At 37.2% G+C, this 11,519-nt stretch overlaps 1 protein-coding gene across 3 annotated transcripts; it reads left to right on the forward strand.

The window, feature by feature from the left end:
- The first annotated feature begins 291 nt into the window (after positions 1–291).
- On the forward strand, positions 292–10,249 carry LOC132042671 (uncharacterized). 3 transcript variants are annotated; one of them, XM_059433197.1, is made up of 5 exons: positions 292–481; positions 585–665; positions 6,129–6,167; positions 9,862–9,938; positions 9,974–10,249. In XM_059433197.1, exons 1-3 carry the CDS (start codon positions 368–370, stop codon positions 6,162–6,164), a joined length of 231 nt encoding a protein of 76 aa, XP_059289180.1. In that variant the 5' UTR covers positions 292–367; the 3' UTR covers positions 6,165–6,167; positions 9,862–9,938; positions 9,974–10,249. The 3 variants fall into 3 exon arrangements, with proteins under 3 accessions (XP_059289180.1, XP_059289182.1, XP_059289181.1); XM_059433198.1 differs by lacking the exon at positions 6,129–6,167 and having other exon boundaries at positions 296–481; XM_059433199.1 differs by lacking the exons at positions 6,129–6,167; positions 9,974–10,249 and having other exon boundaries at positions 294–481; positions 9,862–9,943.
- Positions 10,250–11,519: the final 1,270 nt, after the last annotated feature.

The raw sequence follows: 11,519 nt of genomic DNA on the forward strand, positions 1-11,519 counted from the left end.
GTGGAAAACCCTTTTTTTAAAACTAAATGTGGAAGACTAGATTTATTTTCAAATTTTAAGAAAATGCAGATTTTTAAGAAAAAAAAAATTAAGTTTTCCCCTTTTTTATGTTTTCACTCTCTCAAAGAGAGTGAAACACACTCTCTTTGCCACATCAAGCAGTTTAGGGGGTAATTATTCCGTTTTAAATAAGTTTAGGGGGTAATAGGGCCCAGGGAAAGGTAAGGTGTGTCGTAGCAAATTCGGGTATAGTTCAGGGTAATGGTGCCTTATCCCTCTAATTAGGAGACTTTTTTATGACCATAAGTGTACCCTCTTTATTTTCTTGCAATTCTAGAGAATCAAGAAAGAAGAAGAAAAGAAAAAAATGATGCGAACAAGATTGTTATGGTTCACAATAGGTTTCACTTCAGCTTCAGCTACAATGACTCACTTCATATTCAGAGATTTATGGGCTGATCGAATCTCTCTTTCTTCCCAAGTATTTTTTTCTGACCAAAATACCCTTTATTATTATTATTATTTGTTTCTTGAAAAAAGAAATGTTTATTTATGATTTTAATATTTTGTTTTTGGGTGTATAGTTGAAGGAGAAATTTGGTGTTTTGGGAACCAGAGTTTCAAATCTTGAATCAGTGCTTCATGATAGTCCCAATACTCACCAGGTATTTTCTTCTTAATGTATAGAATTAAGGGTGTGTTTGATAGGAAAATGTTTTGGCGGAAAATATGTGATTTTCCTACTCATTTTCTTGTGTTTGATAAGTAAGTTGGAAAATGTCATTTTAAAGCAAAACGCCATGAGGTTTTTGAAGTCGGAGTGGTGGTGGGATAGGCAGAATGGGGGGTGGGTGTAGCCTGGGGGATAGGGGGATAGGGTGGGGGTGGGGGTGGGGGTACGTGGGGTAGTGGAAGGGTGGGGGTATGGGGTGGGTGGGTGGGGCAGGCAGGGGCTTAGGGGCGGGTGGATAGTGCAGCTGTGGGTTGGGATGCATTGGTGAGTTTTTATTGATCCGGAAAATGTTTTGCCTCAAATTTTTAAGGAAAACATATTCTCCTATTTTGAAATATTTTTCCGAGATATTTAGTGCAATCAAACGAGAGAAAATGGAAAAACATTTTTCGTCATACCAAACACACCCGAAGAGTGCATTTAGTAATAGGGAATTCTCTTTCCATCATGGAAATTGTTGCTAATTACTTGGAAGAATAGCTATATTTTTCTGGAATGAAGCACGGGAATGATTCTGAAGCAAGTTTTTTTTTGTAATTTGTTTCACCTGAATTTTGCTTGAGTAGTTAAGGTTATCGTTTGTTCTTTTTACTTTTTTGATTAGGCAGTTAAGCTGGTCAATTTATGTTTATAGTATGGTTCTACTATGAGATTATTTATTAGATAAGCGCATTCAAACGGAATTAAGCTTCGTTTAGTTCCATTTGAAGAGCATAAGACGGACAAAAAGAATGCTCTGCAAAATAAAAGTTCCAGAAGAAGAGAATTGATCATCTTGAGAGGGGTATTGGTATTTTGTGCATGCTAAATACTAATCAAAACATTGAACTTGAATGTGTATAGTGAATGCATCTTTCTGATATCGGCATACCCACACCTTGAGAAATCTGGATTTTGATTGTGGTCCTCCTAGTTTTCCAACGTTGGCTTGCTATGAAGTTTTCTGCATTTAGTCGAGGTACGTGCAAGTTGGTCAAAATACCACCACTGCCAATAGCAATTACAACTACACCTCAGTCCCAAACAAGGTGTGGTCCAAAATTTATGGTCCAAAACAACCTTAGATATTTGTGTGGCTGTAAATCATCTCATGTTAAATTGTTTCTAAATATAGAACCGTGACATTCTGCTAGGGACAGAGTAAAAAGGAAAGCGTGCCACATAAATTGGGACAGAGAGAGTAATAAAAATAGACATTCTCTAACAAGTGTAACATCTATCCTTAACTAGTAGCTATCACCTATATGCATCTTTTTCTTCCATTGTGACCTATCTTTAGCTAAATTTGCATTGATACCAAACATTTGTAGGTCTTTCAAGACAACTTCCTTCCAGTGATTTTAGGTCTACCCTGTTCTCGTTTAACACCTTCACTTACCATAGTTTCAGACCTACGAACTCTGAATCTATAGGTCGACGCAAAACATGTCCAAACCATCTCAAGCGACCTTCTCGCCTTTATCCTCATTGCGTGCTACTTGCACTATCTAGCGAATGTGGTCTTTTTTAATCTTATGTAGCCTGGCATGACCTCACATCCATCTTAGCATCCCCATCTCTGCAACAGTCATCTTGTTGGTATGTTGGACTTTAGCAGTCCGTCATTCACACCGTATAACATAACACCTGAATAGCACTTCTCCGTTTCAAGCATCCAGTTCCAATCCTATGAGTAACATCCTCATCTATCATTCCATTTTCTTGAAATAACGAGCCTAGATATCTAAATTGTTTGCTTTTCAGCACCGCAATTCTGTCTAGTCTCACCGTAACATTTCTCTTATCATGTTGATTAAAACTGCAATACATACATGTATTTAGTCTTACTTCTACTTATCATAAAACCCTTATAAATTGTTTCTCCATAGTTCAAGATTTTGGTTGACACCTTCTCTAGTTTCATTTATTAACACAATATCATCAGTATATAGCCTACACTGTAAGACCTCATCTTGTATCATGTTGGTTACCTCGTCCATAACTAGGGTAAACAAGTAGGGGTTCAGTGCCGGTCCCTAGTGTCAATCCACTGTTATGGGAAACTCCTCTGAATCACCTACTATTGTTTTCACGCTAGTGGCGACTCTTTCATACATGCCCTTTATGGCATTTATATTTTTAATAAGAATTTCTTTCATCTCCATCACCCATCAAAGGACTTTGTGTGGTGTTTTATCATATGCTCTAGATTAATAAACATCATGTGTAGATCTTTCTTCATGATAGGTTTTCATCAATTCTCTTAGCCAAAATATAGTCTTCGTTGTAGGTTTACTGAGCATAAATCGAAACTGGTTCTCTTTCACTCTTGTCGTGTTCCTAAGTCTACACCCTATCACTCTTTCCCAGAGTTTCATCGTATGACTCATGAGTTTATGCCACAATAGTTCGCACAACTTTGAATACCTTTTTTGTTCTTATAAATCAGAATCAGGGTCCTCTTCCTCCACTCATTGGGCCTCCTACCACTTCTTAGTATAGCTTGAATAGCTTGGTGAACCATTCTCGGACCTCTCCAAGGCACTTCCAAACATCTATTGGGACAGTATCAGGACCACAAGCTTTTCTAATTCTCATATTTTTCATGGCATCCTTTTATCTTCGGCCTAATTCTACGAGCGTAGCTAAAGTTTGTATTATTCACAAATATGTGGAGGTCTAAAATATTATTCTCTTGGTTCGCGTGGAATAATTTATCAAAATAGTCTCTCCGTCTCTCCTTCATCTCGTTATTACCTGTAAACACTTGTTGAGGATCATCCTTAGCGCATTTGACCTTGTTTAAATCCTTATCCTTCTTCTCCCTTAGTCGTGCTAGTTTAAATATTACTTTCTCCCCTTCTCATGCCCCTAGCTTGTGATACAAGCTGTCTAGAGCTTCCCTCGGGCTTACTAACTTTCTTAGCTTCCCTCTTAGCTCTCTTGTATTCTTGAAAGGCTTATCTGTCCTCTGCTTTTGGTAACTTCCTATAACACTCTCTTTTAGCTTTAATCACTCTTTATACCTCCTCATTCCACTACCAGGATTCTTGTGGTCGAGGTGCTAGACCTTTAGACCCACCTAACACTTCAGTTGCTACTTTTTGATGCAACTGAAGTGTTAGGTGTGTCTAAAGGTCTAGGACCTTGACCAGAATATCACCGTGTTAAAAAAATATAAAGTTTGTCTTTTGCACTTGCATACATCCGTAGCCGATTACCCATTCAAATTGGTTAAAAAACTTCTAAGAATAGCTCTCCCCAGCTAACCCTTCAGAGGGATGGCCTCACCTTGTTACTATATATAACTTGATATATCAGCGCTGTCTCTGTTCCGCATTCCAGATGTTGCTACTAATCTTGTCAGTCTCTTCTAAATGGGGGCTAGATTTCTTACTGTCAGCGAGAAACTGAATGAGAATGCTTCCAAGAACGCATCTGATTAGGGTGCTTAGACCTCCTTTTAATTGGCGTTCCACTATTCATCTAGCAAGCAATGCTCTGATATTTCTATTTCCATAAATTTTTCCCTGACGCAGCTAAGAAGAAAAGAGCAGATTACTAGCCCAAATTGCATGTTGATACCGTGAATCAATATGACTTTTGCGATATATTTTTTTTTTCAGGACTTAGTCTCCTTCAAATGTTATTAAAGACACCTAACATGCTATAAGTGACGTACCTGATTTACCACAAATAATAATGAGAACAATGTTGTTAAAAGCTAGCTTAAGGCGTGCTTAAGCTCTGAACCTAGGTTTAGTGCATGTTGGCTTCTGCACTTCACTTAAGTGGCTCTTCAGTGCCTTAGCGTCCATCCCTGCTTCTTGATTAAGGTCATACTAAGCAATAAATAAAGTTGGCAAAGCGATATACTAGTCCAGTGGTCTTAATTTATATATCAATCTTTCAATGTTGGGGCATCCCAATATGTTTGGAAACTGGTCCTCTTTTATGCAGTTTTCACGTCTTTAAAGAATTTAAAGTCACTAAACTATTCAAATTGTTTAATTTTCATGTGATGTTTTTACTATCAAACTAATTCTTAAATCATAGCTTGAAAATAGCTTTTTTCCACTATCACCAGTATACTGCACGAGTCAAATTGACATTTTAAACTTCGTGCAGTCAAATACTGGTATGGCATACAACGGATAGAGCAGTTGTTAAGAAATATTAATCTATGAATATGTTAATGATGACTTTATAAAAAATGAACATGTTAAGAGGAAAAGATACTAATAAACACATTTTTATAATGTATTACATATTTCACTTAATTGCAACTTTTTCAATTCTCTTTTTTACATGAGTATTGGTTGTGCTTATTACGTATTGTAATGGCATTATAGTATTTCTTATTTTCTCTTGATCCTTTCCTTTCTTCGGTAAAGTGGGCGCTTTCACGCACTTGTTGCTTCTGACGACACTAAGTGTAAGGAATGGGTGCATCACCTTCTTTGCAAACCTGTAATGGTTGACTTAGAACAAGGAAGGGTTTCCCTAACCTGAAATTGGAAGTAAACATTTGTATCTCAAAGGGCTTGCTTAGATTATTTGTGGTTGGATTGGTAGAACTCTTGGTAGAATTTCATGGCAAGACAGGAGGATAGAGCTCTTGATGGAATTTCATGGCAAGAGAGGAGAATGCAGTTGAGAAAGAGAAGTAACAAAATGGAAGAGAGTTACTGGTGGTTCTTAGGCTGTAAATATTTCGTTTTAATCCGTAACAGCATAAAGAAAGAAGGTTCAATAGTCTATGGGTTGCACCATAAAGGAAGAAAAGAACCAAAAGTTAGACGAATTAGCAGATTATGCAGTGAGTAGTGCTGCGTAAACAGTACATATAGGTGGAAACATTAAGAAAGAAGAACTTCTACGGGTTACACCAAGATTGTAATAACTCTATATCCAAAGCTGAATAAAGCACCACTTAAGCTGCAAAAAACAATCATGGAAATTAACTCACAATTCAATCATCGTGAGATAGTGTATATAAGTAGCTAGCTCTTTTTTTTAAAAAAAATAAAATTTAAGTTTTACCTTATAAAAAAAAAAAAAAAAAAAAAAAACTAGTTCTGTTGCTTGCTTACACATGGAACAACAGCAAGAATGAGGCAAGTAGCTCTTTCATGATACTAGAAGTCTAGAACAACCACACTCCAACTATGCACAATGGTGGTGCATTAATTAACTAGGTGAATTTACGTTGTGGGCCATAAATTAAGCTCCCACTTCTCTCTAGTTTTCCTGACATCGGAATCTGGAATTCTCCAAGCCAACAAGTCTCTTTGTTTCTCTCTCCTGTCAGGTCTTCATCTTCCTCTCCCTGACTCTATCTCTCTTTGACAGTTTCTGGTGGTCATACTGGTGGCTTTTGAACATCCTAAAACTGTTTTTCTTTTATGGATTGCAGGACACTATTTTCCATGGTTGTTATCCAACTTTCTGACAGGTAGGCCATTCCCTTGTGGGCAACTAAAACCATCATTGTTTTCCATCTCAAATGTTTTTTGGTCAGTAAACTCATGTGAACAGCTTGGTGAAATCGGTTGAATACTCCATCAAAATAGTAAGATTGGAACAAGTTCTTCTTTCTTCTCTTTGTCTGATGTCCCATAATATTACTGTTCCACCTTTGCTACTTGAACTTAAGTCTACCCAATCCAGAACATGTTTCTGCAAATTCTTTAGCTAATTCAGCAATCCATCATTCGATTTGGTCTCTTGAAGAAATAAAATCAGCGTTCCATTACTTACTGAGAACTTTCAACACTGTACGTTCTGTATGTCCGTCAAACTTCTTATATTCCATCTAATGTTTTTACTTTCATTTTACAGCTTCAAACAACTTGTTTGGGAGTGAAAGTAATAGTAGTAGTAGTTGTTCAGAATTGAAACCATTCCTTTGCTTGCTTCTTCGGGAGCTTTCCCCATAAGAAATCCTGAATTTTAATTTTTTGAACTCTCTGACCCTTCTGTTTTGAGCTCCCTGCACTTTTCACTATGTTCCTGCAACTAGAAACTGTTTTCTCGTTTAATTTTTCTCTTGGTTAAAGCTTGAGCTTCCTCGTCAGAACTTTCGAATTCACTTCAAGTTCGGCCAGATCCATAATCCATCCAGCCTACCTAGACCCTGGGGAGGATATACTTGATTCAACCTTCTTTCTCTTGCTCTATCCTTTCTGATTTTGTATTCTCTCTCGTCCTCTATCCAAAGCTTCGACCTCCATTGACTGTTTTCATTCATGGATAAAGCGATATCAGCTACTTCAAGTCCAGCTAGATCTGTGATCCAATCAGCCTTTCTAGACCAAGAGGGCAGAAGGGGGGGGGGTACTTGACTTGATTCTGCAGTCTCTCTCTTCCTCTTACCTCCATTGACTGTTGTCATTTATGGACCCTGGGGAGGAGGAGGTACTTGATTATGTGGTCACTCTCTTCTTCTATCCCTGGGTGATTCTGCATTCTCTGTCTTCCTTCATCCTTGGCTTTGACCTCCATTCATTGTTGTCATTCATGGAGAGATTTTGTCTTTTGAAGCGACAACAGCTACTTCAAGATCGAGCAAATCCATGATCCATCCACCTTTTCCTGACCCTGGGCCTTACTCTCATGTATGAATTTGATAAAGCATAACTTCTAGGAGTGTCACAAATCGTGCAGCTTTCTGGCTCATGGGATTTACTTGGCATACTCATAAATAATCCACTCATCTCATTTGTTAGTGATGGTGCTCACTTCAAAGCTCTTTCGATGACGAGTCTTGGCTTGTCCTGTACACTGTTCTGCTCCAGCCCCGGTTTCTGATTTCTCCAAATTTTGACAAGTGTTTGTAAGGAGGAGGTGCACGAATGCACCAATAAGGAGGTGCATGTGAAGAGGAGGTGCGCGGATTCACCAGCAAGGAGGTGTGAGAAGTTGGCTATAGCAGGTTTTAGGATAGGTAGAGGTTGGCCGAAGAAGAATTGGGGGAGGTGATTAGACAGGACATGATACATCTTCAGCTTACCGAGAACATGACCCGAGAGATAGGAAGGTATGGAAGTCGAGGATTAGGGTAGTAGGTAGCCGAGTGTTATCGTACTTTTACCTGGGAGAGGCAGGGGCTAGTTTGCTCTTCTCGTCTTCTCCTTGTTTATTACTCCCTCTGTCCCAATTTATGTGATATACTTTCTTTTTTGGTCTGTCCTAAAAAGAATGATACATTTCTATATTTAGAAATAATTTAACTTAAAACTTCCCTTTTTGCCCTTAATGAAATGATTTACATCCACACAAATATCTATGGCTTGTTTTAGACCACAAGTTTCAAAAGTCTTCCTCTCTTTCTTAAAGTCCGTGTCTAGTCAAACACTATATCATATAAATTGGGACGGAGGGAGTAGTATTATTGAGTATTCGCGTCGTATCTTATTCTTCGTTTTTACTACTACCTGTTGCTTCATTTGCTTTGTTTATCTTGCTATTTTGCTATCGTTATTTTCCTTTCAATCCTGCTTTGATTACACTTCTTTTGAACCGAGGATCTATCGAACACAATCTCTGTACCCCAATATAGGGGTAAGGTCTGCATACACATCCTATCCCCCCGCACCCCACTTATGAGATTACACGGGGTATGTTGTTGTTGTTGTTGTCGGTAGAACTGATCCATTTATCCAATTCTAATTTGAAATCAGTCCGTCTTCATGTACGTGCCCGCGTGGTCCATCAACATGACCACCATACCATTATGCACTTAACGTATGGATTCCTTCTCCAACCCTTGTTGCCCCACTAAGTCTGAATTAGATCTTCTCCAACGAAAATTGTTTGAGGCTTCTATGTCTTTCTTTCTCTGGCATGCTAGCTCTATACTGTTCTTTATTGAATGTATCGCTTCCATCCATGCACTAATGGGAGATAATTTCTTACATGGGGAAAGCACCAGCGAAAATTGTTTGAGGCTTCTTTCTTTCTCTGGCATGCTAGCTCTATAACTGTTCTTTATTGAATGTATTGCTTCCATCCATGCACTAATGGCAGATAATTTTTTTACATGGGGAAAGCAAATTTGTTAAGAAGTGTTGTTGCAGGAGGACTAAATTTGCTCCATTAATCAGGTGAAAGTGGGTTGAGTGACTAATGTTGTTTGCATTTCCTGTAAAAAAATACGTGTTGAGTCACGAAATATTTGAACAGTGTTTCACCAAATGGACTGGAAGAATTCGCTCAGACACTTATTTAAATCTTCTAAAACTAAAAGGGTCGACGGACTCTTCTATGTCCCCGCCTTACTTTTTCTTTTTCTTGTTTCATGGAAACTAAAATGCAGCCATTTGTAAAACTGAGGTTTTTTTACTTGCCAAGGACTAGAGCAAGGGGCAAAAGGTGGCGTGAGAAAAATCAAAGCAGCTCTGTGGCACTTCATTGGGTCTTTTTCTCGTTTATTCCACCCGCCAATTTGACATATTCAAGTATTCAAAATGTCTTTTTTGTTTCACCAAAGTGTTTCTTGTACTTGAAAAACTCTTTTGCTGTTACAGCTAACGTGGCAATTCTAGTTCTCGTTGTTACGTTATTGCTAAATCATTTATACCCGTGGACCGAGGAGGGACAATGACGTAAAAGATATAACACCCTGATGCTATTAGCATAGCTTCTTTCTTGGTGTATGTGGTTGTTTTGTTTCAAGGCATCACACTTGGAATGGTTTGTCCTCATTGTTGTCAGGATATGTTCAATGCTCCATTCTTTGGGTTTGTGCCAGAAGGCACTAAATGGGGACTGAGGCTTGGTTGTAATTGATTTTGCTGTTGAAAGCACTATATCACCTTTTCAGAACCAAAAAGAAAAGGAAGATATGTCATAAAATGTAAAAATGTTCGAATTGCTTGAGGGATGAGATGGGCTGTTATCTCATGTCTTAGGCAATCCTCATTTCATTAGTTAGCATCTGTTGACTAGTTAGACCCAAGGTCCGTTTTTTAACATATATAATATGAAGTATTGATTTCTGGATGAGAGCATCAGATCTGATTGTTATTTGTCTTGATTTGGGATCGTCCTTTACGGCTCTTGTACTTAGCTAACTGCTTTAGCTTTACTGAGTTTTGCTTAGATTGTTATACTTAATGATCTTAGAGCTCTTCTGCCTTTTCTTGTAGGATGAAGGGAACTGAGTATAGCGCCATCATCAGATCGTTTCTTCAGCATGGCTGGATACTGTTTCTTGATTATGTATCATGGTGATATCTGATATCAACAGACAATCTGCAATAGGGAAATTAAATTTTTATTTTTTCCTTTGGTGTTGCAAATTTGTAGTCTCGCATACTTTGTAATCCAGCTATGATTAGAAAATAGCCCCCCAATCCCCCACTCCAAAAAAAAAAAAAAAAAAGCCACGAGCATAACCTAGAGGGGGTGTTCTCTCAAGTTTAACAAGATTATTGTACATTTTTATTTGGAAGTCTCTGGTTTATAACATGATAGTTCCTCTGACAATTATTGTCTGATTTTCTAGTTGAAAGAAATGGTGCATCATTCCGTTTATGGTTTTGGAGGAATTAGTTTTGCAGATGAGTCAAGAACTTCGTTGAAATTTTAACGAATTGTTTTAAGGAAAAAGAAGAAGAGGAAGAAGAAATCGCACGGTTTGTCCTTCAAATGGATTGGTTTTTACGTTTTGCCTTCAAAATCGAACTATGTCTATGGGAGTGTAAGTTCTTTAAGTGCGCGGGGCATAATTTGTGTAATATTATGTTGTGAAAATATAACTTATGCCTTGCAAAAAAATTATTTATCTTGTGGGAGCAAAAATAAAAGACCAACACAAAATAGGGGCAAAAGCGCAATATGTCCCCCAAAAAAATAAAAAAAATAAAAATGCAATTTCTGGGGCGGACGATACCTTATTAACATAATGTCAAACTTATATGTTTCTCGATCCTAAAACTGCAGAGGCCATTATCTGCACTTTGTGATTGATTCAACAGGAAAACCTTATATCTTGTTTTGTTGATATAGGTAACAATCAACACATATGAGTGAAATAAAGTTCTAACATAATGTTAGCCTTTACAACTATAGTCTTATGTTCAAGATATAAAAACACATTTACAAATACATGGAACAAACTCTAGATCTCGGAAAAACTAATGCTACTAATAAAGTGGGAATGAGAACAAGATAGCTAACTCTAGTAGATACAAATCAAAGCAGAAGTAAAGCTCGCCAACTTTGTGAATACTGACAGCTACTGCAACATCACGCTTAGACATAAAAATCATATTCACTTAACCTTACGCTCATATAGGCTTTAATTCAAACTTAACTAACCTTAATGATTTAAACAATAAATGATTCATTCCTAATTAAGTTAAGTATAGAAGAGTACAAACTCAAGAAGCGAACTTCACAAATACGCCTACACGACATTTTATGGCTAAAAATATTTAAACCTTATTTTAAAAAAAAGTCTATATATGGTTCGATATTAATACAAACTGAACCTGGCAAATATTATTATTTGTTATTATTTGTTTCTTACCATCTAAAATCAACCAAACAGAGTCAAAGAAGATGTTGGATTTTTACGTAGATTTTGTTTGATTTTTAATTTGGTTCGATGACATTCACAGTAATTTAAAACGATAAAGACATGGTTTAATCAAATATAACTTGAAGTAATGATGTCTCCTATAGATTGATGAGATCCTTTTTCTGCATCTCATTTAAGTAAAACCATTATTGTAAGATCATAATTTGTACAAAAGATGAATTAGTGACATGAGAAATGGATTTATTGAAATTCATTATCATA

The sequence above is a fragment of the Lycium ferocissimum genome, unplaced genomic scaffold, assembly GCF_029784015.1.
Source record: "Lycium ferocissimum isolate CSIRO_LF1 unplaced genomic scaffold, AGI_CSIRO_Lferr_CH_V1 ctg16911, whole genome shotgun sequence".
Lineage (NCBI taxonomy): Eukaryota > Viridiplantae > Streptophyta > Magnoliopsida > Solanales > Solanaceae > Lycium > Lycium ferocissimum.

Coding starts and splice junctions, on each gene's coding strand:
- LOC132042671 (XM_059433197.1), top strand. CDS start 368: ATGATGCGAACAAGATTGTTATGGTTCACAATAGGTTTCACTTCAGCT. Junction 482..584: donor GAATCTCTCTTTCTTCCCAA/GTATTTTTTTCT, acceptor TTGGGTGTATAG/TTGAAGGAGAAATTTGGTGT. Junction 666..6,128: donor ATAGTCCCAATACTCACCAG/GTATTTTCTTCT, acceptor TATGGATTGCAG/GACACTATTTTCCATGGTTG.